At 48.1% G+C, this 24,258-nt stretch overlaps 2 protein-coding genes across 5 annotated transcripts; both read left to right on the top strand.

The window, feature by feature from the left end:
• The first annotated feature begins 3,587 nt into the window (after positions 1-3,587).
• Positions 3,588-23,079, top strand: ABCF2 (ATP binding cassette subfamily F member 2). 4 transcript variants are annotated; one of them, XM_054494096.2, is made up of 16 exons: positions 3,588-4,335; positions 4,996-5,191; positions 6,544-6,756; positions 7,419-7,601; positions 7,684-7,855; positions 8,911-9,006; positions 9,847-9,949; positions 12,390-12,485; positions 12,676-12,795; positions 12,884-12,973; positions 13,343-13,453; positions 15,517-15,579; positions 15,814-15,942; positions 16,476-16,679; positions 17,374-17,530; positions 22,944-23,079. In XM_054494096.2, the coding sequence occupies exons 2-15, from the start codon at positions 5,038-5,040 to the stop codon at positions 17,509-17,511; spliced, it is 1,872 nt and encodes a 623-aa protein (XP_054350071.1). In that variant the 5' UTR covers positions 3,588-4,335; positions 4,996-5,037; the 3' UTR covers positions 17,512-17,530; positions 22,944-23,079. The 4 variants fall into 4 exon arrangements, with proteins under 4 accessions (XP_054350071.1, XP_063524055.1, XP_054350072.1 ...); XM_063667985.1 differs by lacking the exon at positions 22,944-23,079 and having other exon boundaries at positions 17,374-19,080; XM_054494097.2 differs by lacking the exon at positions 22,944-23,079 and having other exon boundaries at positions 4,319-4,641; positions 17,374-19,080.
• Positions 20,054-23,214, top strand: LOC129040136 (histone H2B type 2-K1). Its single transcript, XM_054494102.2, has 2 exons — positions 20,054-21,353; positions 22,944-23,214. Exons 1-2 carry the CDS (start codon positions 21,135-21,137, stop codon positions 23,178-23,180), a joined length of 456 nt encoding a protein of 151 aa, XP_054350077.2. The 5' UTR covers positions 20,054-21,134; the 3' UTR covers positions 23,181-23,214.
• Positions 23,215-24,258: the final 1,044 nt, after the last annotated feature.

Here is a 24,258-nt window from a genome sequence, read left to right as displayed (position 1 = left end):
AAACTGGTTATAATCATCTGATGTGCCTGTGTCTTATATACAAAAAACAAAGTAATCTTGTAGGGGTGTAAAATGTGCTGAATTTTTAAGGAATGTAACCACGATGTTAACAGAAAGAAGATTATACTTTGTTGTGTTCAGGAATTTATTAGGAGTTACTCACCATTTTGGATAACTGGGTCACTGATAGCAGTGTTATTCATAGCGTTCAGTCTGCATTTGCACTGTCACATTCAAGGTGCTCCTATGCATAACTACTAGTATCTGACTAATTATGCTTTCTAACATACTGAAAAGTATTATCTTATTATAAAGGATTTCCTTTTATTCTTTCTGCTTTGATTCAGACACTATAATTTTTTTGAAATTATGTATGTAGTTAGGCTATACTATCTATAAACTTCATTTCACAATAGTAAATGGGGAGTTATAAAAATGTTATTAAAATGGAACATTGGGGCTGGTAAAGTTAAGAACCACTCAAGAATATCTTGTATGTATATCTTATAGATACCATTCTAGGAGTATATAAGATAGAACTCACCGATATATTGCCTACCAGCACCTGTTATCCCTGTTTTAGTCTCATCCTTAGACTGCAACTGAATCTGTTCTCATCAGCTGGCACGTGATAGGTGGTAAATGACTTGTTGGAAGAGACTCTGGGAAACAGCAGAGACACTTAGCTCAAGGTCAGAAGATTTCTAGACCAGCGCTCTCCAGTAGAAATCTAGTGCAAGCCACAAATGTGAGCCATATATGTTGTTTAAAATTTTTTAGTAACCACATTTTTAGAGTTAAAAAGGTAAAATTAATTTTAATATTTTATTGTATTATTAGATATATCCCAATCATTTCAACATGTAGTCAATATGAAAAATTATTGATGAGATACTTTACATTCTTTTTTTCATATGGAATATTTGAAATCTGATGTGTATTTTACACTTAACAGCAAATCTCAATTCAGACTAGCCACATTTCAAGTGCTCCATAGCCACATATGACCGGAGGCTACCATATTGAACAGTGCAGGTCCAGATCCTTTTCAGTTACTAAGTTCCTAGATAATTCTCCAAGAGAGACATTTCCTTCCTTGGGTCTCCGTTTCTTCATAATTTAAACAGAGTCTAAGCCAAATGTTCTTGTTTCCAGCACTGACCTTCTGTGATTTTTTCAAATTTAGCCAGTCCCTTTCTCCTCTCTCTTTATTCACCTCCTTTTCTCCCCCATTTTCCCATTTCTCTTTCCCTATTTCTTCTCCCCTCATCCCGAGTTCTTTTCTCTGGCTAAACCCAGGGCGGGGTGGGCAGGGGGAGGGATGGTGGCTCACACCTGTAATACCAGCATTTCAGAAGGTCGAGGCAGGAGGATCTCTTGAGCCCAGGAGTTTGAGACCAGCCTGGGCAACATAGGAAGACACCATCTCTATGTAAAATTTAAAAACTGTAGCCAGGTGCAGTGGCTTATGCCTGGAATTGTAATCCCAGCACTTTGGGAAGCCAAAGTGGGCAGATCGTTTGAACCCAGGAGTTCCAGACCAGCCTGGGCAACATGGCAAAACCTCATCTCTGAAAAAAAAAAACCACAAAAATTAGCCAGGCATGGTGCTGCTTGCCTGTGGTCCCAGCTACTTGGGAGGCCAACGTGGGAGGATCGCTTGAGCCCAGGAGGTTGAGGTTGCAGTGAGCCATGATCATGCCACTGAACTCCATCCAGCCTAGGCAACAAAGCTGCCCAGAGCTGCTTGTCACCTTAGTTTCCTAATCTGTAACATGGTAATAATCCTCACCTCAGAGTTTGTTGGGGGTGGGGAGGTTAATGTGATGGCATAAATGAAAGAGCATAATAAATATTGTTATCTGTAACCACACATTTTTAAACGAGGCTGGGAAAGGAGAAGCATATTTCTCCCAGGAGGCACAGGCACTTGAATCTGTGTTTCTTTGTTGTGTTTTGTTTTTTGAGACAGGGTCTTGCTCTGTCGCCCAGGTTGGAGTGCAGTGGTACGATCTCAGCTTGCTGCAGCCTTGACCTTCTGGGTAACTGGGACCGCAGGTATGCGCTACCACGCCCGGCTAATTTTTATATTTTTTTTATAGAGATAGGGCTTCGCCATGTTGCCAACGCTGGTCTTGAACTCCTGAGCTCAAAAGATCTACCTGCCTCTGCCTCCCAAAGTGCTGGGAATACAGTCATGAGCCACCACAACCAGCCAAATGAGTGCTTTTTATGTGATCCACAATCATAAATAACTCTTTTTTTTTTTTTTTTTGAAACGGAGTCTCGCTCTGTTGCCCAGGCTGGAGTGCAGTGGCACGATCTCGGCTCACTCCAAGTTCCGCTTCCCAGGTTCACGACATTCTCCTGCCTCAGCCTCCCAAGTAGCTGGGACTACAGGCGCCCGCCATCACACCTGGCTAATTTTTTGTATTTTTAGTAGAGACGGGGTTTCACCGTGTTAGCCAGGATGGTCTTGGTCTCCTGATCTTGTGATCCGCCAGCCTCGGCCTCCCAAAGTGCTGGGATTACAGGCGTCAGACACGGCGCCTGGCCCATAAATAACTCTTTTGCTTCATACAGAAGGGCTTTGCAGTCATTTAACTGTATTCTTTTTCTAACTATCATTCCCATTTTACAGAGGAGAACGTGTACTTTGCCCAAGGCCACACAGTGAAGCGTAGAACTGAGGTTATGCTCTTAATTATGCTATGCCAAGTGAGGTCTCCACCTAGGTACCCCAGCAACACACGAAAGTCTCTTCTTTTAGGGCACTTAATGTCATGGTGTCAAGGTCTGGTTTTTGTTTTGTTTTGTTTTGTTTTTGGTTTTTTAGAGACAGGGTCTAGTTGTGTCACCCAGTCTGGAGTACAGTGGTTTGATTATAGCTCACTGCAGCCTTGAACTCCTGGGCTGAAATGATCCTCCCACCAGGGCCTTCCAAAGTGCTTGGATTACAGGTGTGAGCCACCACACCCAGCTTGTTTACTTTTCACATGTTCCTTCTTTATTATGAGCTCCCTGAGGTCACGGAGTGACTTTGCACCATTGCAACTCCAGCACATATATCTGAGCCTGACAGTAGGCACTTCGTTGGTGGAGGATATTCTAGGAAAATGTATGTTCAAAGGCATGCAGGTGTAAAATAGCATGGTTAATCTCCGAACTATTTAAGTAGGTAAGTTCTACTGAAGTATGAGTTTGAGAAGAAAAACTAGTTCTCATTGTTTGAGTCACGGACTGTGGGCGAAAAGGTGCCACATTTGGAGAATATGCTCACAGGGAGCAATAGCTTCCTTTGCTTCCCCAAATGTCACTGATGGTGAGGCTCCTGCTGCACAGGAGCGTGGAGAAGTAACAAAGATCACAAAGGGCCTGCCTTGTACTTGAGGCTAAACATTTGGAGTTTACAATGTAGGTAATGTGAAGTCCGTGAAATATTTTATTTATTTTTAAACCATCCAGCCCAAAATGTCATGTGAGAGATTTTAAACAGTGAGACTCAAAGGGAAAGTAACGGGCCTAGTAGCATAGCTAACTAATAATAAAACAAATCTCGGCCAAGGGGCCTTTTTATCTCAGGGCTCTTTCCACCAAACTTGCATGGCTTCAGTGGAAACCTAACAATTCGGGAGTGGGGAGGCTAAGCGGCCGAGGTTCCAGAACAACGTCTGGCACCTTCTAAAAGTTTAACAATGAACCAGCCTCTAAAATTAAGGTTTCATGAAACCAAGGCGCTTTCTTTCGTGAAGGAATTCCGTTGGCAACATCTTCGCAGCGATGACCCGCTTTCTGGAACCCCTGCCCAGCGCCCCGTTCATTTTAGTCCTCCCCTCACGCTCCCACCTCTCCTCTCCCATTGTTTCGACCTACTCCCGCTAAGGCAAGCTGGGAAGTGTAGTTGCACGCCCTGCTGCCTGAGTCGGTTAGGTAGCTCTAAAAACTAACTCCACAACAGCTCAATGGATTTTCGAGAGGTGGGGTAAAGCCTGGAAAGCTCAGCCGGTTTATCCGACGAGCAATCTGGGATTTGCAGTTTCCAGCGCCCGAAGTGGGCCAGCTAGCAGAGAGCTCTTGGACTCTAATCCCGCCCCACTCCCCGAGTCTCGCGCATCCTGATGGCGTCACGCGGCCCCGCGAGGTCTCTGGGATACATGGTAGTCCTCAAGGCGGGTCTCACTCTTGGCCGCTGCAACTTGAGGACTATACTTCCCAGGAGGCAGCGCGGCGGCGCGCCGAGAACCACCCGAGGCCGTGATTGGCTGGTGAGCCGGCCGCACGCGGAGGAGCCTGAGGAGCAGCTCTGTTGCGACAGAGGCCGAGCAGCGAGGCCCAGTGAGTTAGGGGAAGGGGCGCTGTAGGGAGAGGGTGCCCGCCGGTGAGGGGGAAAGAGAATTAGAAGAGGAAGCAGGGAAGGCATTTGGATGGAGGGCTCTGCGAGGGGGAAAACAGGGCTAAGGGAGAGAAGCTGACGAGCGGGGTGGGGGAGGACCCGGGGGTGACGAGCGTGGAGACTCGGAGGGGACTCACGCGGGCGAGGACGAGTGCGTCCCGGCAAGAGGCTGGGCTCGACGGCCGGGTGATGTGGAGAGGGACGACCGAGAAGAGGCCCGAGACGGACGGGAGGAAGAAGCCCGGAAAGTGAGGCGGCTAGCTGAGTGCGGAGCGCCAAGTTGTAGGGAAACCGGAGACGGGGACTTCCGCTGAGGGGCAGAACCTGGTCCCCAGCCGGAGGCCCTGAAAGAAGGAGCGTTTCCAAAGTGAGGCAGTCCGTGGGGGACTGGTGCCTGTGGGAAGAGATGTTAAGATTAGAAGAGCCGCTGAGAATCGGCATTGGTTTGAGAGACCCTGACCAAGTTGGGACAGACGAGGCAGGGGCAGGCCAGGGCATCAGGCTTGATATTGATAGGAAGCTTCCGGAGAGGGATGGAGCAGGGCCCAGGCATTCTTACTAGTAAGTTTAGAGTTTGGGGGTATCTGTTTGCCTTCCTTCAGGCTCCCTGAAACAACAGTAACCTACCCCTGTGGGTCATCATCATGCCCTCCGACCTGGCCAAAAAGAAGGCAGCCAAAAAGAAGGAGGCTGCCAAAGCTCGACAGCGGCCCAGAAAAGGACATGAAGAAAATGGAGATATTGTCACAGAACCACAGGTGGCAGAGAAGAATGAGGCCAATGGCAGAGAGACCCCAGGTGAATTGAGGGAGGGGTGAGTTGGGGATGGTTGCTAAGACTTAATGCATGCCCCAGCCAGAGTTGGAATCTTGATGCTGGGGGCAGTGGAGAACGTATCTGGTGTCGTGCAATTTGTCATGATGAATCAAATCAGTAGAGTTGGAATTGGTGCCACCCTGTCATTGAGCAAGGAAGCCGAAGACGAGGTTCTCACATACTCAGTGGCAAGCGGATGTGAGTTGCTGAGCTGCCTTGCTGCTCTATTAGACTGTGAGGAGGGGGTCAGTTCCCTGCCCCTTTCTCAGTTTCCATTTCTATGCATGGTGGCCACTGTGCCAGGTTCTTTGCTACATTCTACAATAAGCTTGTCCTCTCACAGGGGTAGTGGCTCTACCTACAAGAGAGTAACTTATGAGTTGTTTGACGGAGTTTTTCCTGGGAGAGAGCTCCCTTTCTGTTATTTATATTTTGGGAAATATTTGTTATTTCTCAAGTGCTAGACATGGTGCTACACACTGAGGCACTACACTATAGTCTTCCCTCCAAAAACTTACCGTCTAGACTGGGAAACATGGCAATATGCGGTAAAGACTGTTCCAGGCCCTTGGCAGTCCAATCCCAGCCCTCTTCCCTGCCCCCTGAAAACTCCCTAAGCAGCCTTCTGCTCCATCCAGACTATTTATTCTCTCTTGGATAGTCACCACATCTCTGTCCTTTCACACACTGAATTATAATACCATCATGTTTTTGCTAGCTACATTTGACACTTCTGTCAAGGCCTAGCTCAAGATAGTGAAGTGTCTCTCAGTCAAACCTGACCACAGTATTTCCATTCTCTATACCCTTTTGCTGTCTTTTAGTGTTACTTACCTTTTTATGTTGTATCTCCTGTTTCTTTGTCTAAATTGTTTCATCTTTGAGTGCAAGGACCCTGTCTTGGGTTTTTTTTATGACTTGCTTCTCGGATAGACACTAAGTAAATGTTTGAAGAGGAAGGGAGAATTATTCATGCAAATTGTAACAGATAGGCATTCAGAAAAGGGAGAGTTAGAAAGCGATTAGAAGGAGCAGTAAAGTCAGGCTGTGGGGAAGTCTTATTCCTGGCCACAGTAGTGGAGGACAGAAGTTAGGAATGATGAGTGTAAGTAAGCAGATATGAGAGGACAAAACAAGGACAAGAGAGGTTATAATTAAAAGGACGGTGTCCAAGCAAGCAGGGTGTCGGGGCAGCTCTGTCATTGTGCACTCTGTAAAGTTTGGGAAACATGAGTGCTCAGCAGGATCGGAGCCCGGTCCTTCGGGATGTTCACCTTTGTGGAGAGCCGAGTCTGTCTCACAGCCATCTTCCCAAACTGCTTTTCTATCCCCAGAAGTAGATTTGCTGACCAAGGAGCTAGAGGACTTTGAGATGAAGAAAGCTGCTGCTCGAGCTGTCACTGGCGTCCTGGCCTCTCACCCCAACAGTACTGATGTTCACATTATCAACCTCTCACTCACCTTTCATGGTCAAGAGCTGCTCAGTGACACCAAACTGGAATTAAACTCAGGCCGTCGTTATGGCCTCATTGGTTTAAATGGAATTGGTGAGGCCCGTGGAAGGGGAGGTGGGAGGTATCTCTCCTTAGCTCATCTGTCACTTGCAAGTATTTAGCATCAACTGTGTTCAGAACAAAGCATTTAGAATATGGGTGGGAGACCAGATTATGTCCAGGGGAAAGGATCTAGCAACGCAGAGCAGTATGTGTTATGTACAGGTTGAGTATCCCTTATCTGAAATGCTTGGAACCAGAAGTGTTTCGGATCTTGGAATATTTGCATTATACTTACCGGCTGAGCATCCCTAATCCAAAAACCTGAAATCCTCCAATGAGCATTTCCTTTAAGCATCATGTGAGTGCTTAAAAGATTTTGGATTTTGGAGCATTTTGGATTTTCAGATTAGGGTGCGTCCACCCTGTACCACATGAATAGTTACAGCAGGTGCTGGAGAAGTTGGTCAGGGGCGTGTGAAGCTGTGGTAAGTGAGAAAAGCTTCAGAGAAGGGATGGGGCAAGAATTGGAGGAAAGTTAGAAAGGAATCCCAAGGATGGGGGCTGGCAAGATTTGAACGAATGAAGGGAAGAAAGGTCCTCAAAAAAAAAAAAAAAATGGATGAGGTCCCAGTTTGGCTGGGGTGGAAGAACTAGTGGTGAAGAGGGATAGGGGAAGTTCACTGTACCAAGCGTCTGCTGCTCTCCCCTCTCAGGAAAGTCCATGCTGCTCTCTGCTATTGGGAAGCGTGAAGTGCCCATCCCTGAGCACATCGACATCTACCATCTGACTCGAGAGATGCCTCCTAGTGACAAGACACCCTTGCATTGTGTGATGGAAGTCGACACAGAGCGGGCCATGCTGGAGAAAGAGGCAGAGCGGCTGGCTCATGAGGATGGTAGGGCTCCAGACCTGGGCATAGGGGTGGGCGTCCTCCCAGAAAGGCCCCCAGGAGCCTCATGACCATACACTGTCCACAGCGGAGTGTGAGAAGCTCATGGAGCTCTACGAGCGCCTGGAGGAGCTGGATGCTGACAAGGCAGAGATGAGGGCCTCGCGGATCTTACATGGACTGGGTTTCACACCTGCCATGCAGCGCAAGAAGCTAAAAGACTTCAGTGGGGGCTGGAGGATGAGGGTTGCCCTTGCCAGGTGAGTCCCTCCCTCCTTCCCTACCCCATAACTCCCCCATCTCTCCAGAGTTTAGTGTTCACTTCAGTGGAACTGTTTGGTACAGGAGTCAGTGGGAAGTGTCAAATGAGACATGGACATCTGCAGTGTGGAGGGGGTTGTTGTGTATGGGCTAGAGAGAGAGCTTCCTGGCTGAAGTGGTAGAGTGACTCAGTTTTCTGTTGGATTCTTTGCACCCAGCACAGAGTTTAGAGATCCTAGGGGTAGTCCTAGGTAAAACGGTGGAGTAGGTCTGTTTCTGTCCTCCCACCAGGATTCCCTTTCCACCCTTTTTGTGCTCTAGTCCTGCTAATTCCAGCTGTAAAGATAAAATGTTAGACAGCTATTATGATAGCTGTCGTTCTTACTCTCTTGTGGCCTGGACTCAAAGTGAGTTTCCGTAGACCAACATTCCCCCAGTAATCCCCCCAGAGTCACTAAATAGGTAATTCCTTGCCCCATCATTCTGTGTGAAGGGAATTTATAAGACTTGATATACTGCTCTAGAAAGTTGCCTGCATGTGCCTTAGAACATAAGCACAGTGGTTCTACATGCTAGCAAGGATTAGCTGCCTCCGGTTCACCCAAAGAGCTTTTAAAAACACAGATTTCTGGTTTGGGAACCAGAGCTTTAGAGTCTATCCCTTGCTAGACTCTGGCCACCCCACGAGATAGGTCTATCTTCAGACCTTCAGATAGGTCTAATTTGTTTTAGCAGTTTATTTCTTCTGTATTTTTTTGTCTTCTCCGTAGTCTCCAACTTCAGTGCACAAGGCTCATAAACTCATACAGACTTCTACAGCCTTGCCTCAAACTGTCCTTATATGCTTCTGAGCCCCGTATTCTACTCTTTAATCTCTTCAACTCTTGTTTCTGTCCTACTTCTCCTTTTCCCTCAGAGGTATAGAGCCTAAAATTGATTTCAAAACTCAAGCCAGGAGCCTACTCAGAATTGCATGTAGCAGGCAAGTTTGTCCCATCCTGTGTCACATCCATTATAATTCTGAGGTGTTTCTGTCTCCTTTACTGTCCTTCAGAGCCCTCTTTATTCGGCCTTTCATGCTGCTCCTGGATGAGCCTACCAACCACCTGGACCTAGATGCTTGCGTGTGGTTGGAAGAAGAACTGAAAACGTAAGAGGGTGGAATGGGGGATGTGAGTGGGCAGTTCCCAAAGGGAGAATCTAGAAAATGGATGCCCAGAAACTGCACTGATGTTAGAGCGGTGAGAAAGGAACTGAAGGAAGGCCAGAGTTCACTTGCTTGGACAAGCAGTGAGCACCTTTAGGGCTGTTTAGGGCTGGCCTTTTTATTTGATTGTTTTTCTTTAGTTTGAAATTTATGAACTTTAAAAAAAAAAAAAAATCCTTGTTGGTTTTGTCCGTATTTCAAATTCAAGATCTTAATTAAAGACATTTTTTTTTCTTAATTGTATAAAGCTAAAAAGGAGGTCTTCCATCTAAGATCATGATGCAGTGACAAGGGAAAATATAGCCAATATGGTCATGGTCCTACAGCTAAAGAACTGAATAAGCTGGAATATTGTACCAATTTTAAAAGAAGGCTTTTAGTGGTACAGTGACTTAGTACCTTCTTTCAAAAAGTAAAGCATTTTGTTTTTTATTGTGTCTGTACCAGTTCTTCCCACCCACAGTTTTGGACACATTCGTGGGTGTATTTGTGTACATACACGTTTCTGTTTACTATCACTGTTACTACCATCTCCACCCCATTCTGTTGAAAATTAGATCAGAAGATTGAGAAAACTCAGGCTGTCTCACCACACTGAAAGGCGTCCAAATACCCTTACAGTTAGATTGTCCAGTGGTGGCTTAGGTGCTTGCTGACAGCCAGGAATTGGACAACACATCTAAAAGGTGCTTAGGGATAAAGATGGGCCTGACTTTCAGTTCACCTGTTGTCAGCTAGCTCCCATGGTTGAGCTCTTCACTAATTGGTTCTTTGGCTTTGCAGTTTTAAGCGCATCTTGGTCCTCGTCTCCCATTCCCAGGATTTTCTGAATGGTGTCTGTACCAACATCATTCACATGCACAACAAGAAACTGAAGTATTATACGGTGAGTGGGCCTCGGCTTCTTTCTGGTAATCGCTGTGCATACCAATTCTGTGAAATTCTCTTTAAAAAAAAAAAAAAAAAAGGCTGGTGTGGTGGCTCATACCTATAATCCCAGCACTTTGGGAGGCCGAGGTGGGTGGGTCACTTGAGGTCAGGAGTTCGAGACCAGCCTGGCCAATATGGTGAAAACCTGTCTCTACTAAAAATACAAAAAAATTAGCCAGGCGTGGTGGCAGGTGCCTGTAGTCCCAGCTACTTGGGAAGCTGAGGCAGGAGAATCACTTGAACCCTGGAGGCAGAGGTTGCAGTGAGCTGAGATCACACCACTGCACTCCAGCCTGGGTGACAGAGCAAGACTCCATCTCAAAAAAAGAAAAAAAAAAGAAAAAAAAAAAAAAGGCAGACCTGCCTGTTAGCTGCTTTCTACCTATTGCTATAAAAAGATATGGACAAGCAGTCCTACCACCTGTTTTATTTTAATCCCAAAGTCATTGCTTTCAGGCCATAGGCCATGGATTGGCAGCCTGTGCACACATGGTGTATGTTTGCCTTGTGGCAAAGAAGTTGACTTTTCACAGTGACCAGGCAGGCCCTGCTTCCATCTGCCTTGCCTCTTTTTTTCTGGAAACAGAATCTCATTCTGTCACCCAGGCTGTTATGATCTCAGCTCACTGCAACCTCTACTTCCTGAATTCAAGCGATTCTTGTACCTCAGCCTTCTGAGTAGCTGAGACTACAGGTATGCACTACTACGTCTGGCTAGTTTTTGTATTTTCAGTAGAGACGGGGTTTTGCCATGTTGGCCAGGCTGGTCTTGAACTCTTGACTTCAGGTGATCTGCCCGCCTCGGCCTCCCAAAGTGCTGGGATAACAGGCATGAGCCACCACACCAGGCCTCCCTCTGCCTTCTTGAATGCCTTCTTAACTGCTTCACTAGAGTCAATACATTTACCCCACCTCCTATGACCACAGGAGAATGGGGGTCAGGATCTCAATAGCCCACTGTTGTGCCTTGCCTTTTCATTTTATATTTCAAAAAGCATGTAAGACATTAACAACTGATGTTCTCTTCATTCATAGTCATAGGAGTATTAGTTTTTAATATAGCCTTCTAGAAACTTCATGTATACTTGCACACATTTGTAGAAAATGTTATATATACATAATCTTTTTCTTTTTATACAATTGCAGCTTTTTTTTTTTTTTTTTTTTGAGATGGAGTCTTGCTTTGTCGCCAGTCTGGAGTGCAGTGGCACAATCTGGGCCCACTGCAGCCTCCGCCTCCCAGGTTCAAGGGACTCTTCTGCCTCGGCTTCCTGAGTAGCTGGGACTATAGGCGCGTGCCACCACACCTAGCTAATTTTTGTATTTTTAGTAGAGATGGGGTTTCACCATATTGGCCAGGATGGTCTCCCTCTCTTGACCTCGTGATCCACCTGCCTCGGCCTCCCAAAGTGCTGGGATTATAGGCGTGAGCCACCGCACCCGGCCTCTTTTTTCTTGAGATGGGGTCTGTCTCTGTCACCCAGGCTGGAGTCCAGTGGCGTGATATTGGCTCACTGCAACTTCTGCCTCCCAAGTTCAAGCGATCCTCCCACCTCAGACTCCCAAGTAGCTGAGACCACAGGCACATGCCACCATACCTGGCTAATTTTTATATTTTTAGTAGAGATGGGGTTTCGCCATGTTGGCTAGGCTGCTCTCAAACTCCTGGCCTCAAGTGATCCACCCACCTCAGCCTCCCAAAGTGCTGGGATTACAGGTGTGAGCCACTGCACCTGGCCACAGTTACAATTTTAATAATCATTCTGTAGGTTGCTTTTTTAAATTTAGTATATTTTGGACTGCTTTCCATGTGAGTATATATAAATCAACCACAGTCTTTTCAGTGACTGCACAGTATTTCGTTATGTGTTTATCCTATAACTTGTTAGGCCCTTTCTGATGGATATTTAGCTTGAGTCCAGTTTTTGTTTGCAGATAGAAACCATGGTAGTCCATTTATGCAGGGTTTGTCAGCTTCTAAATCTGAATGGTCTGTTTTCCCCTCTGGAGACAGCTCTTGTAGTCTTTTGTGGGGCTTCAGCCTCTAGGGGCCGGGGGAGGAATAGGAAGTGGTATTGGAAGGCTCTGAGCCTCGTGACATCTGTAGGACCATGAGTTTCAGGACTATTCCCAGTGCCACAGGTGTCTTTCTAGCTAACCTAAGGATTTGTGCTGGAGCCTGGCCCTGGCTGGGCTGAGCAAGGGGCATAGAATTGAAAAGACTCCAATTTGAGGTTAGGATATGCTTCTGTAATGCACTTCCTCTCTTCTTACTGCACAGCCTTAGAGCCAGGGCTAAGTCAGTGCCATCCCTCATCCCCCTAAACTCTGAGTGAGAATCCAGGATTGAAACCCAGGTTAAAGCTGCCCACCTTACCTGGCACATTTCCATGCAGGGTAATTATGATCAGTATGTGAAGACGCGGCTAGAGCTGGAGGAGAACCAGATGAAGAGGTTTCACTGGGAGCAAGATCAGATTGCACACATGAAGGTAGGGAGACTGCAGAGTCAGGCTCATGGCCTCCTGTCTGAAACAAGCAGGGGGCTTGGACGAGGGCATTTCGAGAAGTGGGAGTGATGGAGGAGGTCGGGAAGAAGTTACGATCACCATTTTTACCCTGGATTGAAGATGAATTGTTGAGCGCCTGCAGGTACTCCAACCTCCCTTTGGTCTCTTTTAGAACTACATTGCGAGGTTTGGTCATGGCAGTGCCAAGCTGGCCCGGCAGGCCCAGAGCAAGGAGAAGACGCTACAGAAAATGATGGCATCAGGACTGACAGAGAGGGTCGTGAGCGATAAGGTGGGGTGTGATTGGATGGGGTTGGGTGGCCTAAGGTGAGGTGGATAAGAAAGGAGGCAACTTGATAAATGCCCTGTTTTCTTCCTAGACACTGTCATTTTATTTCCCACCATGTGGCAAGATCCCTCCACCTGTCATTATGGTGCAAAATGTGAGCTTCAAGTATACAAAAGATGGGGTAAGTTCAGGGCAGGGCATGGGTGGCTGGGGTGTATCTTAGGGTGAGTGGCAGCTCATGGGAGTCGCTCCTGTTCTGTGCTGACCACACCTGCTAGCCCATGTGCTCTGGGGGATTTTCAGGTGTGGCAGCTGAGGTGTCTCATCCAAGGCTGCTCGCGCGCCCTTCTTTGTGTATATGGAAAGAAGACTACTCAGCTGGGTTGGTGGGCGGAGGCAGTGGGCGAGGCAGGGTCTGCTATGAGTGCTTCCTCCCGCTACTCTCCCCTCCTCCTCTCTTGGTGACTGGGGATTCAGTGGGCTTGGTCTGCTGGTCAGAGCAGATCCGTGTTCTAGCCTTGTGTCCATATGTCTCTCATCCCCACCTCAGCCTTGCATCTACAATAACCTAGAATTTGGAATTGACCTTGACACACGAGTGGCTCTGGTAGGGCCCAATGGAGCAGGGAAGTCAACTCTTCTGAAGCTGCTAACTGGAGAGGTACGGTGCCAAGGTGGGCGTGGATCCCTCTAAGATTAGGCCTTGCAATGGCTAAGGAAGAGGGGAGTGATGCAGGGGCTACTACTTTGGGAGGGCCTGAGTACCCTGGTGGTGAGTGAGCCATCTGGAGGGGTGGAGCAGCAGACAGGAGAGGGAATGTCTGGTTGGACAGTGCTGAGGCTGGGGGCTGTTTTCCTGGGACAGGGATAGGTAGGGAGGAGTCTTTTAGAGTGTGTGTGTGAATACATGTATGTGTTTGAGCACGTTTCTATTTTCTTTTCTTTTTTTTTTTTTTTGAGGCGGAGTCTCACTCTGTTACCCAGGCTGGAGTGCAGTGGTACAATCTCAGTTCACTGCAACCCTCATCCCCCGAGTTCAAGCAATTCTCCTGCCTCAGCCTCCCAAGTAGCTGGGATTACAGGCACGCGCCACAGCTGATTTTTTTGTATTTTAGTAGAGATGGGGTTTCACCGTGTTCATTAGGCTGGTCTTGAACTCCTGACCTCATGATCTGCCCACCTCGGCCTCCCAAAGTGCTGGGCTTACAGGCGTGAGCCACTGCGCCTGGCCCATGTTTCTATTTTCAATCAGCGCATTTAGAATATAGGAACATCTGTTCATTTAGGGATGCTGCAGATTCTCTCAAGTAATGTCGTTTCATTAATATTGATGAAAAATAGAAATGATTCCCAGCTGGGGCCACTGTCTTTGTGGAGTTTGCACTTTCCCTTTAACATCTACATGGGTTTTCTCTGGTACTTCAGTTTCTTCCCACATTCCAAAGCTGCACCTGTCAGGTTACTTGGCACGTCTCAGTGGTTCCAGTCTGAATGAGTGTGGGTGTGTGTGAGTGCATCCTATAATGGAATGGTGTCCTCTTCAGGGCTGGTTCTTGCCTTGTTCCCTGGGTTGTGGGATGGGCTCCGGCTACCCGTGATCCTAAACTTGAATAAGCAGGTTGGAAAATGATAGAATGAATGAATATAAAATATTGTAAAAGAAAAATTCATAAAGTTTATGGTAATCATACAAATGCAGTCAGCAAACCAGCCACATTTGTGATTATTTTTGAACTGCGTGGTGGTAGGAGGTGCTCCTTACAGTTTTCCCTTTGCAACATTTATTCCTTGGTTTAACCCACCACTCTTACAATTGCCATCACTCACTGATTCACCAAAAATTGGGTAAATATTTTACCTTGTTTATTAATCTTTCTTAAGTGTATGTATAGCTCACATGTATTTTAATGTTGAATATTAGCAGTGACTGGGTTTTTTGGCCAGGTGCCGTGGCTCACACCTGTAATCCCAGAGCTTTGGGAGGCCGAGGCAGGCAGATCACTTGAGATCAGGAGTTTGAGACCAGCCTGGCTACATGGTGAAACCCTGTCTCTACTAAAAATGCAAAAAAATTAGCCAGGTGTGGTGGCTGGTGTCTGTAATCCCAGCTACTCCAGAATCTCTTGAGCCTGGGACGGAGAGGTTGCAGTTAGTCAAGATCTCACCACTGCGCTCCAGCCTGGGCGACAGAGCGAGACTCCCTCTTAAAAAAAAGAATTTTTGGATCTTTATTTAGAAGTTTGGTGATCTTTTTTTGTGACCAAAAATGCTGCAGGAACCTAATTCTTATTTATATCAGTTAGCCTGTGGCAAAATTAGTTTTGTTACATGTTGTTTCACTTAAAGTGAAACTTTAAAATAGGTTGTTTCTAAGAACCTATCGATGACAGTGACAACTTTGAGGACTTAACTGTTTTTAATTTCAGAAAATGTATGTTGCACCTACATCCAAGTCGTTTGTTACACAGCATAGTGCGTTCTGCAGTAGACATTTCATAACTGCTTAAATTGTATCTTTGCCTCTTGAGAACATCTGCTTCAGTACATCTTCCTAAATATTTTTAGAGTGGCCAGAATAGCAGTGTGTGAGTTGGTGATGTATTCTTTTTAGGAAGTTGAGTCTTGTTCAGTGTGAACATGTGTTTGTTTGCCTGCTCTGCCTATGTCTGTTTCTAACTGGGCTTCCTTTGTTTCATGCTTACGTTTCTACTTTTTTCTTCCTAGCTACTACCCACAGATGGCATGATCCGAAAACACTCTCATGTCAAGATAGGGCGTTACCATCAGGTACAGGCCTGGGGTTGGGATCCGGGGAATTGCCCAGGGTATAGGAATGGGCTGTATCTAGCCGAGTTCCAGCCAGCCGCCCCCACCCCCTGGCAGGAATTCCAGCCTAGGTGGCTCCTACCTGCTTCTTGAACCCAGAACAGATGCCTGGGATAGAAATAGGAAGTTACCTAGTAGGGTTCATTTTGAAGCGGGATGCCAGTCACACCCGGGTGGCTTCCATTTGTCCTGTAGCATTTACAAGAGCAGCTGGACTTAGATCTCTCGCCTTTGGAGTACATGATGAAGTGCTACCCAGAGATCAAGGAGAAGGAAGAAATGAGGAAGATCATTGGGCGATACGGTCTCACTGGGAAACAACAGGTCAGTAAAGGAGGGTGTGGTGAGGGTGCCAGATAGCTGGGAGACTGTGGCTGGGTGGGTCAGGGGATACTGTCCTGGCAGCCTAGGTTTGGAAGCTGTCCAAACCAGAGTCCCCTCCATTTGATTCCCCTAAGAACCTACTACCTTTTCTTTACTCTAGGTTGTTATGTAATGGAGCATTTTGAGGGGGCAAAGATAGCGTGCCAGTCTCTGACATGCCCTTGTGCCATAGTGCTTGAGGGCAAAGGAACTTGTAATCTAGAAAACAAATTTCTGGATTTAGATCTGGAAGGATCCAATTCATTAAGATTTAATTGCCAAGAGAGCGAGAGGTATGGGCTTAGTAATGGCAAGGGCTTCAGGTTTCTGGATGAGTCTCTTTCAGGCCTCAAGAGACTAGTGGGTCTCTCTGAGCCTCACTTTTTATAAAATGGCGATGCTAATGGAGGAGTCAGGGAGAAATGAGGGAGAGATGAGCTGTGCTGTTTGGCGGGGATAATGCCAAGTTATATGTAGGTCATGGTTCTACTCAGGTGAGCCCAATCCGGAACTTGTCAGACGGGCAGAAGTGCCGAGTGTGTCTGGCCTGGCTGGCCTGGCAGAACCCCCACATGCTCTTTCTGGATGAACCCACCAATCACCTGGATATCGAGACCATCGACGCCCTGGCAGATGCCATCAATGAGTTTGAGGGTGGTATGATGCTGGTCAGCCATGACTTCAGACTCATTCAGCAGGTGAGGCCCTGGCCAGGGGGTGAGGCACAGCAGAGAGCTTCTAGGGGGTTGGGTAGGGTAGTCATGGCATGTGGAGGGTGCATAATACCCGCCTACTGAATTAAGAGAAGGGGCTCAGAGTGTAGACACAGGTGGTGAGGACCAGTTCTTATGCCTCTTTGGGGCTACTTAGAAAGTCTTAACTGAAGCACTTCATTTCTTCAGTAGCTATGTGGAGATGTCAACCAACTTATTAGCATTTTGGGCCCAAATGGGAAAGAGAGTTGGGTAGAAAACAGGGTGCTTTTACTACTGTCCCAAGATTCTTCAGTCCAAAAATAGTATTCTAAGGAGGATTTTGATTAGACAGCTACCATAGTCATTTGAGAAAAAGTTGTTGCTCATTCCTCTGAAGCTCTGGGGAAGATGGGAGGTGGAGAAAAGAAGGCTGAGAGTGAAGCCTCTGAATAGATCTAGGCCCTGCCAGGGAGCTGACAATAAGAGTGACACAGCAGTTCCTGGCTTGGAAGGCTCCAAACCTGATGATGGTACCCTTGGGTTAGAACATCCCAAATAACTTAGAAGTAGTGAGACAGTGAGTTGGATATGGGTTTGGGGGGTGGAGTTTTCTTCCTAGACTCCCCTCAGGACAGTCTGCTGGGCAGAGGCAGGGACAGTGACTAGCCCAGGATTAAGTCTAGGTTTTGCTTTCTAGGTTGCACAGGAAATTTGGGTCTGTGAGAAGCAGACAATCACCAAGTGGCCTGGAGACATCCTGGCTTACAAGGAGCACCTCAAGTCCAAGCTGGTGGATGAGGAGCCCCAGCTCACCAAGAGGACCCACAACGTGTGAGCCCTCTACCTGGGCCCAGGTCAGGAGCTCCATCTGGGAACTAACAGCTGCTAACCTGACCAGCCGCTCAGGACAGGACCCTGGGGCTACACTCCTGCATTGCTGCAATACTGCTCCCCCAGCCTCTCCCCTGCCCCTCAACCTGCCTTAGCTGCACTCTCTTATCCACAGCCGGACAGTACCTGTCTGTTTCCTGTCCTCCTTCCAGTTACATCTGTCCATATCCGGACTCGGCTGGCCGTTCCCTCCAGCCCCTTGCTGGTTATCTTACTCTGAGTGTGATGCAGTCAGAGGCACCTGCGGGTTAGCCCAAGGGCCCAAGCCCTGGATTTGGCCCGCGGAGGAGCTTAGGATCCTCGTTTTCTGGGTTTTGGTGATGTTGGAGGAGTACCCCCCCATCCCACCGCCCCGATTCCTTTTTGCTTCTGGTTTGGAGCTCTGGACCAGGACCTTCGTCCTGGTCAGTTTTTAAATAATTATTTAGCAGTGTAACTTTTAGACCTGCGTGACATCTACAAAGCGCCCAATAAAGAAAGAGGAAGCCACGGTCCCTACCTTCCTTCTCGGGTCTCTGGGGCCTTCTCCTCCCTGCAGTGCGAACATGCACTGCCCTCAGCAGGAGCTGGATCCAGCATCAGTGTGTGGATGGGAACTGAAGACTAGTCCATAGGAGCTGGAAGAACTTTATCCCTTTACTTCTGATTTGAAATTGTACCTTTTCTCAGGCCTGTGATTCACAGACTTTAACATGAATCAGAATCACCTGGAGGGCTCATGAGATCGGATTGCCAGATCTCTCCTCAGCGTTTCTGGTTCAATAGGTTTTGGGGGAGACCAAGAATGTTAACATTTCTAGCAAGTTTCCAGGTGATGCTGTTGTTGCTGGTCTAGAGACTATTTTGAGAACCACTGTCCAAGAGCATGGTTTTCTGATTGTGAGCTGAGGTTCTGCCCCAACTGCAGAGCAGTTGGGCTGCTTGTTAAAAATGCAGGCCAGGTGCAGTGGCTCACACCTGTAATCCCAGCGCTTTGGGAGGCTGATGCAGGTGGATCACTTGAGCTCAGGAGTTCAAGACCAGCCTGGGAAACATGGTGAAACCCGTCTTTACGCGCCTGGAATCCCACCTGCTCAGGTGGCTAGGGTGGATGGATCGCTTGAGCCCAGGAGGCGGAGGTTGCAGTGAGCTGAGATTGCACCACTGCATTCCACCCTGGGTGACAGAGCAAAACCCTGTCTCAAAAAAATGCAGACTGGCCAGGCACAGTGGCTCACACCTGTAATCCGACTGTAAGCTCATCACCTTGGGAGGCCAATGTAGGAGAATCAATTGAGCCCAGAAGTTCAAGACCAGCCTGGGCAAAGTAGGGAGACCCCATCTCTACAAATAATAATAAAACGAACCGGGCATGGTGGCATGTGCCTGCAGTCCCCGCTGCTCTGGAAAAGAGGAGGCTCACTTGAGCCCAGGAGGTTGAGGCTGTAGTGAGCAGAGCGTGCCACTACACTCCAGCCTGAGGACAGACCGAGACACTATCTCAAAAAAATAAAAAAATTCAGATTGCTGAGCATCAGACCTGTTGATTATTCGCATTTGGTAGAATGAGAGAGGTGCAGAGATGGCCAGGAGTTTGCGTTTTCACACCAACGTCTGTGAACCTCTCTTCCTATTGGGATACAGGAAATTTTGTATTTTTACCTGTCCACAGCCAAAGTTTTCATCGTCACTGTTGAATTCTCTTCCAGACCAGGGCTCTGCATACCTTATCTGGGTCTTTTGAACTTGAATAGCATTTCACCAGTGGCCATCCTTCCTGGTGTGGATTCATCACTCTGCCTCTGAAATCAGCCATCCCTATGGGAAGACACAGCCATGATTTTTCAGTACTCATTATAATAACAGCCAGGACTGGCGGGAGCAACTGTCCCAGATGGTGTTTAAACCCCCTTGTTGGAAAGCCAGTAAGACAGAACCATACAGGACACAAATTAGATGCTAAATTGTGATGTAGATAGGAGACAGAAGTATTCAAAAAGGGAAATTTCTTGTGAGTAGCTGCCCAGAAAGGTGGAATTGGTGTGCTCTCACTTGAAAAATGAGTAGGGTCTTCTCAGATGGCCACAAAGTCCAGGAGCTGCCCTGGGCAACAGGGACAAGAGCCTCCCATGAGACACTGCAGCTGAGACAGACGGGAGTCCTCTGACCCCAGAGGGTACTGGCTTGACTGCTTTATGCCTTAAGTGGGGCCTGGAGCAAAATGGCCCAGGTTAGTCTGTCCTGAGAGTCCAGAGCCTTGGTTCAGGGGAGAATGGCATCTGGAGAGTGGGCTGCTGGGATAATGGGGACAGTGAGGGACAGAGCCCCGATAAGGAAGTGCTGGATATTGCTAAGAATCCAGGTAGTCTCAGGATCTCCAGAGTCTCCATGCTAGGACAGGAGATCTTCAGAACCTGGAGGAATGGAAATAGTCTAGTCAGCTTATTTGTCGAGAAAAATGTCAACCTTGGTAATTTAAATAATGGTTTAAAAGTCCACAAAATACGTATTTGTAAAATTAGCAGTGCCTTGTTTTGGATTGAGAAATGGCCTGTTAATTCTCTTAAACCTTAGCACGTAGGATGTGACCAGCCGTTCAGAGCTGGGTGGAGAGGTAAGTTGATTGAGGGGTTGCTCACTTTAACACAGCCAGCAGGTGATGCTGGTCTTTGGAACCCTTCTCCCACCTCTCGATTTGTAACATCCTCTTTCCCCCCAAGCCCCTATAACTTTCATATTGCTCCAGGTTTCTTTAATCACAGCATTCAAGGGCCTGAAATATTTGTTCCCCCATAGGTGCTAGGTGAGACAATTGACTTTCTCCATTTTGCAATGGGCTTTTCTTCCCTTTACTGCTAACTCCCAAGACCCCCACGTCTGCTTTTCTGGTGAGCACCTATTGCTTTTCTGCTTCTCACCTCCTCCAGTGGTCTTCCTCCCTGTCAGCCTCTTCACCACCTGGGGAGCTTCTGCTATCTGCATCTAGTCCAGGCTCAGGCGTTTGCTCATCTGCATTCAGTCCAAGCCTCATACTCCGCTCACACTGATTCCACTCTACCTTTCACACCGTTTCTTTCTCTCATTCTTCCCAATTAAAGGATACATCCTACAAGGATACATCCTACAATGGGATATGAAGGATACCCTTCATATACCCATTTGTGCCAAGAAGCGGCCTCTAGCTACTCGAGCCCTCCTCACCATGGGTACCACCACTTTTAGCCCCTTCACCGTTCTCTGGTGGTTTGATGTGAACCAGTCTTGTCTCTTCAGCTCCACTGGGGCCCAGTGGGGGAGGGAGCTTGCATTCCTTCTGGAGTCTCCAGCACTCTGAGCTGTGCTGGCACCTGTGTGCTCCGTGATTACAGGCAGGTGGGCTGCAGTTGCCTGAACTTTAAACAAGTGTGTAAATACACTGGGAGGTGGTTGGGTGGGGGAGGGGACCCCATGAAGGGTTTCTTAATTCAGAGGGATTACTTGTGGGAGAGGAAGGAACAATTAGTCTCTTTTCAAGGTTAGCCCAGAGCATGTTCTGGATTGGGATTGAGTCACGCCCCTTACCTCCCACCCCCCCACTCTCCCAGGTGCATGTCCCCAGCCACACCTGGCGGGGCAGCTGACTTGATAAAAAGTAGCTCTGAGGGGGTGGGTGGGGGCTATTCGAGGAGCAGGAGGATGAGCGTTGAGTATGGACAGCGGCAGCAGCCCGGGGGCCGTGGGGGTTGCAGTTCTGGGAACAAAAAGTCCAAAAAGCGCTGTCGGCGCAAGGAATCCTACTCCATGTATATCTACAAGGTGCTGAAGCAGGTGAGTGCAGAGCAAGGATGTGTGTGAGGGATCCCCTCATAAAGCGCCTTGAAAGGGCACTGGCTGGAAGCGGGGACCCTGAGGTTAGTGTTGGCACTGGGGCAAGTGGCTCAGGCAGGCTGGGCCCCTCTTGAGGTGGCGGGACCAGATTTCTGAGGTCTCCACCTCTCTCAGGATCTTGGGCACCGGTGATAGGAGACAAAGCGTGCTCCCTGTCACCCTCCAGAAGTTTACGGGAACGATGATGAGATAACATGATTAGGTGGGACATAATTAAAGGACAAGAGGACCACACTTTCTATGCCAGGCTGAAGGTGGTCAGGTGCCAAACACATTATGATACAAAGTGTGTTGGTGGTGACCGAGAAGAGAAGTGGACCCCCCACCGGAGGTGGGTGGGTCCAGCACTGATATGGGTTGGCTGAAGAGATGCACCAGAGGACAGACTCTGGTGCCCTGAAGAAAGTGGGGTAGGAGTGGGTATCACTGAGCCCTGTGTCTTAGCCCGATTTTGAGGGGCAAAAATTCCAACTGATGGGTGGGACCAGGCCTGGACTCGCAGAGGAGAGTGCTGCTGAGGGCCAACCCCTCGACCTCCTGATGTGGGTGAGAGCTCTAAGGAGAACGGGGTGTGCTGACAGCAGAGGGGGTTTGGGCGGAACCAGCCTTGTGCCAGGTGCAGATTTGCTGCTGGCAGTGGAGACCAGAGGTAGCAGGGAGGGGGGATGGGACAGAGCCTCCTGGTTCTAGTGCTGTCTCCATCTCTGACTCCATGTAGGTTGTGGGACAGTCACTTCTCTCCCACTTCACATCTGACCAGGTCTACCTACTCACATTTTAGAACTGCCATCAGCTCCCATTTGCTTTACTAGAGATCACTTAGTTCAAAAGCTTGTGTGACAGAAGAGGAAACTGAGGCCCAGAGGAAAGGGCTGTATTTGAGGTCGTAGTGATTCACAGTACAGCTGCAGAACAGGACTCCTCCCCTGGTCTGGGGCTGTGGCTGTGTCACATGGACATGCTCACTGGTTATGTGCTCCACCAAGTTACATGCACAATCATTTTGACACTACAGTCCCGCCTCTGGAAATAACCTTCCCTATGCTCACACAAGATTCAAAGATGGGCATTTACCATAGCACCATCTAATAGCAAAAAACAACAAAAAACACCCCAAACCCAAACCCTGAATGTTCGTGAAGAGAGAAATGGTGATAGGAAGTATGATACATCCATACCATGGAACACTATGCAAATGCATCAATGAAACCAGCAAGATGCATGTGTAACTGGTCCCATTTGTTAAATATAGATGCTTCTGTGTGCTCATACAAGGAACTTAATCATGTTACCTCTTGCAGTTGAAAACTTCTTTTAAAAAACTTGGATATACCATAGCAGTACAAAGAAAACACAAATCCCTATTTCCATGACTGTTGGCCTCTGGGAAGGGGCTGGTGAGGAGCCTCCTTGCCTTCTGCCTCTGGCTTCCTAGAGCCCGCAGCTCAGGGCTGAGGCTTGCAGTGTAGGCAGGACCCCCCCCCTCCCCTGGCCCCTTCCATTAACCGAGTGGTGCTGCCCTCTCTCCAGGTGCACCCTGACATCGGCATCTCTGCCAAGGCTATGAGCATCATGAACTCGTTTGTAAACGACGTGTTTGAGCGGCTGGCGTGTGAGGCTGCCCGGCTGGCCCAGTACTCGGGCCGGACCACCCTGACGTCCCGAGAGGTCCAGACGGCCGTGCGTCTGCTGCTGCCTGGGGAGCTGGCCAAGCACGCTGTGTCCGAGGGCACCAAGGCTGTCACCAAGTACACCAGCTCCAAGTGACCCAGGGTCTGACAAAAATAAAGGGTGAACTGTTTCTGTGCACTGTGGTGATTTGAAAGAAGGGTGTGTGAGGCCAGGGTGTGGTCTGGACCAAGGGTGTCCTCACTTCGAGGCTACCACAGGTGGAGCAGCACTTCTTCAGGTGTCTTAGAAACTGCTTTCTAGGTGTGTCCCGTGAGCAACGTGTGATAGCTTTGTAAGCATGCGAATGTTCTATTTGGTAGTGAGCTGAAATAGGACCTGGGACTGGACTAGCATCTGGATTTACTGCCAGCTGATTCCCTCTTGGGGCCTGAAATTCCTCGTATGTGGTCCTCTTTCAGGCCGTGTCTTCGCGATGTCGTTTCCCACCAACTGTCATTGCGTCCTATATGACAGGCACTGTTGTGTGAAGGGGCCACACAGATCTATTCAAGATATAAAAACTGAAGGCCCAGACCAGCTTCTAAATAACCTGCTGAGATCAGTATGATTTTTCAGTTTTCCCTTTATTTCAGAACAAATCAGTGGGGATGTTTTTGAAACTCCTAACATCCCCAATTTTATTTGGAAAAATTTGAAACCCACAGAAAAACTGCAAGAAGCACCACGGCCACACCTATGTCCTTACCTAGATTTACTGCTCACCACTTAACCACTGGCTTTTCCTGTCTCAGGCAGCCTCTGCTTATCTTGTGGGCACATGACCCATAAATCCTCTTCTAAGCTTGGACAGGATGAAGGGGTGGGATTTAGACAAAGCTCCAGTCCTTTGTTCCCTTTGTAATTGGACAGACCTGGCTTGTGGTCGCTTTCATCTCCACATATTGAAAAGGCATAGCCTTGTAGTCATAGCTGATGTTCAGCGGCAGCTACCTAGGTCACGTGTATTTTCTCATACCTTGAGCCTCACCTTGAGGTTCTGTGAGCTGAGGACTAATGATCCATGTTTACGTCCACAGTTAGCAAGGGGCAGGCCCAGGACATCTGGCCCTGAAGTCTCACTGCTGCCCACTCTGCCCTGTGTTCACACTTTGCCCTACCAGGCATGACCTGGGCCAGCAGGAGCCAAAGCACCTGGGAGCTTGTTAGAAAGGCA

Source organism: Pongo pygmaeus, chromosome 6, assembly GCF_028885625.2.
Source record: "Pongo pygmaeus isolate AG05252 chromosome 6, NHGRI_mPonPyg2-v2.0_pri, whole genome shotgun sequence".
Lineage (NCBI taxonomy): Eukaryota > Metazoa > Chordata > Mammalia > Primates > Hominidae > Pongo > Pongo pygmaeus.
The sequence above is the reverse complement of the archived record's forward strand: the minus strand, read 5'-3'. Positions and strand labels throughout refer to the sequence as shown.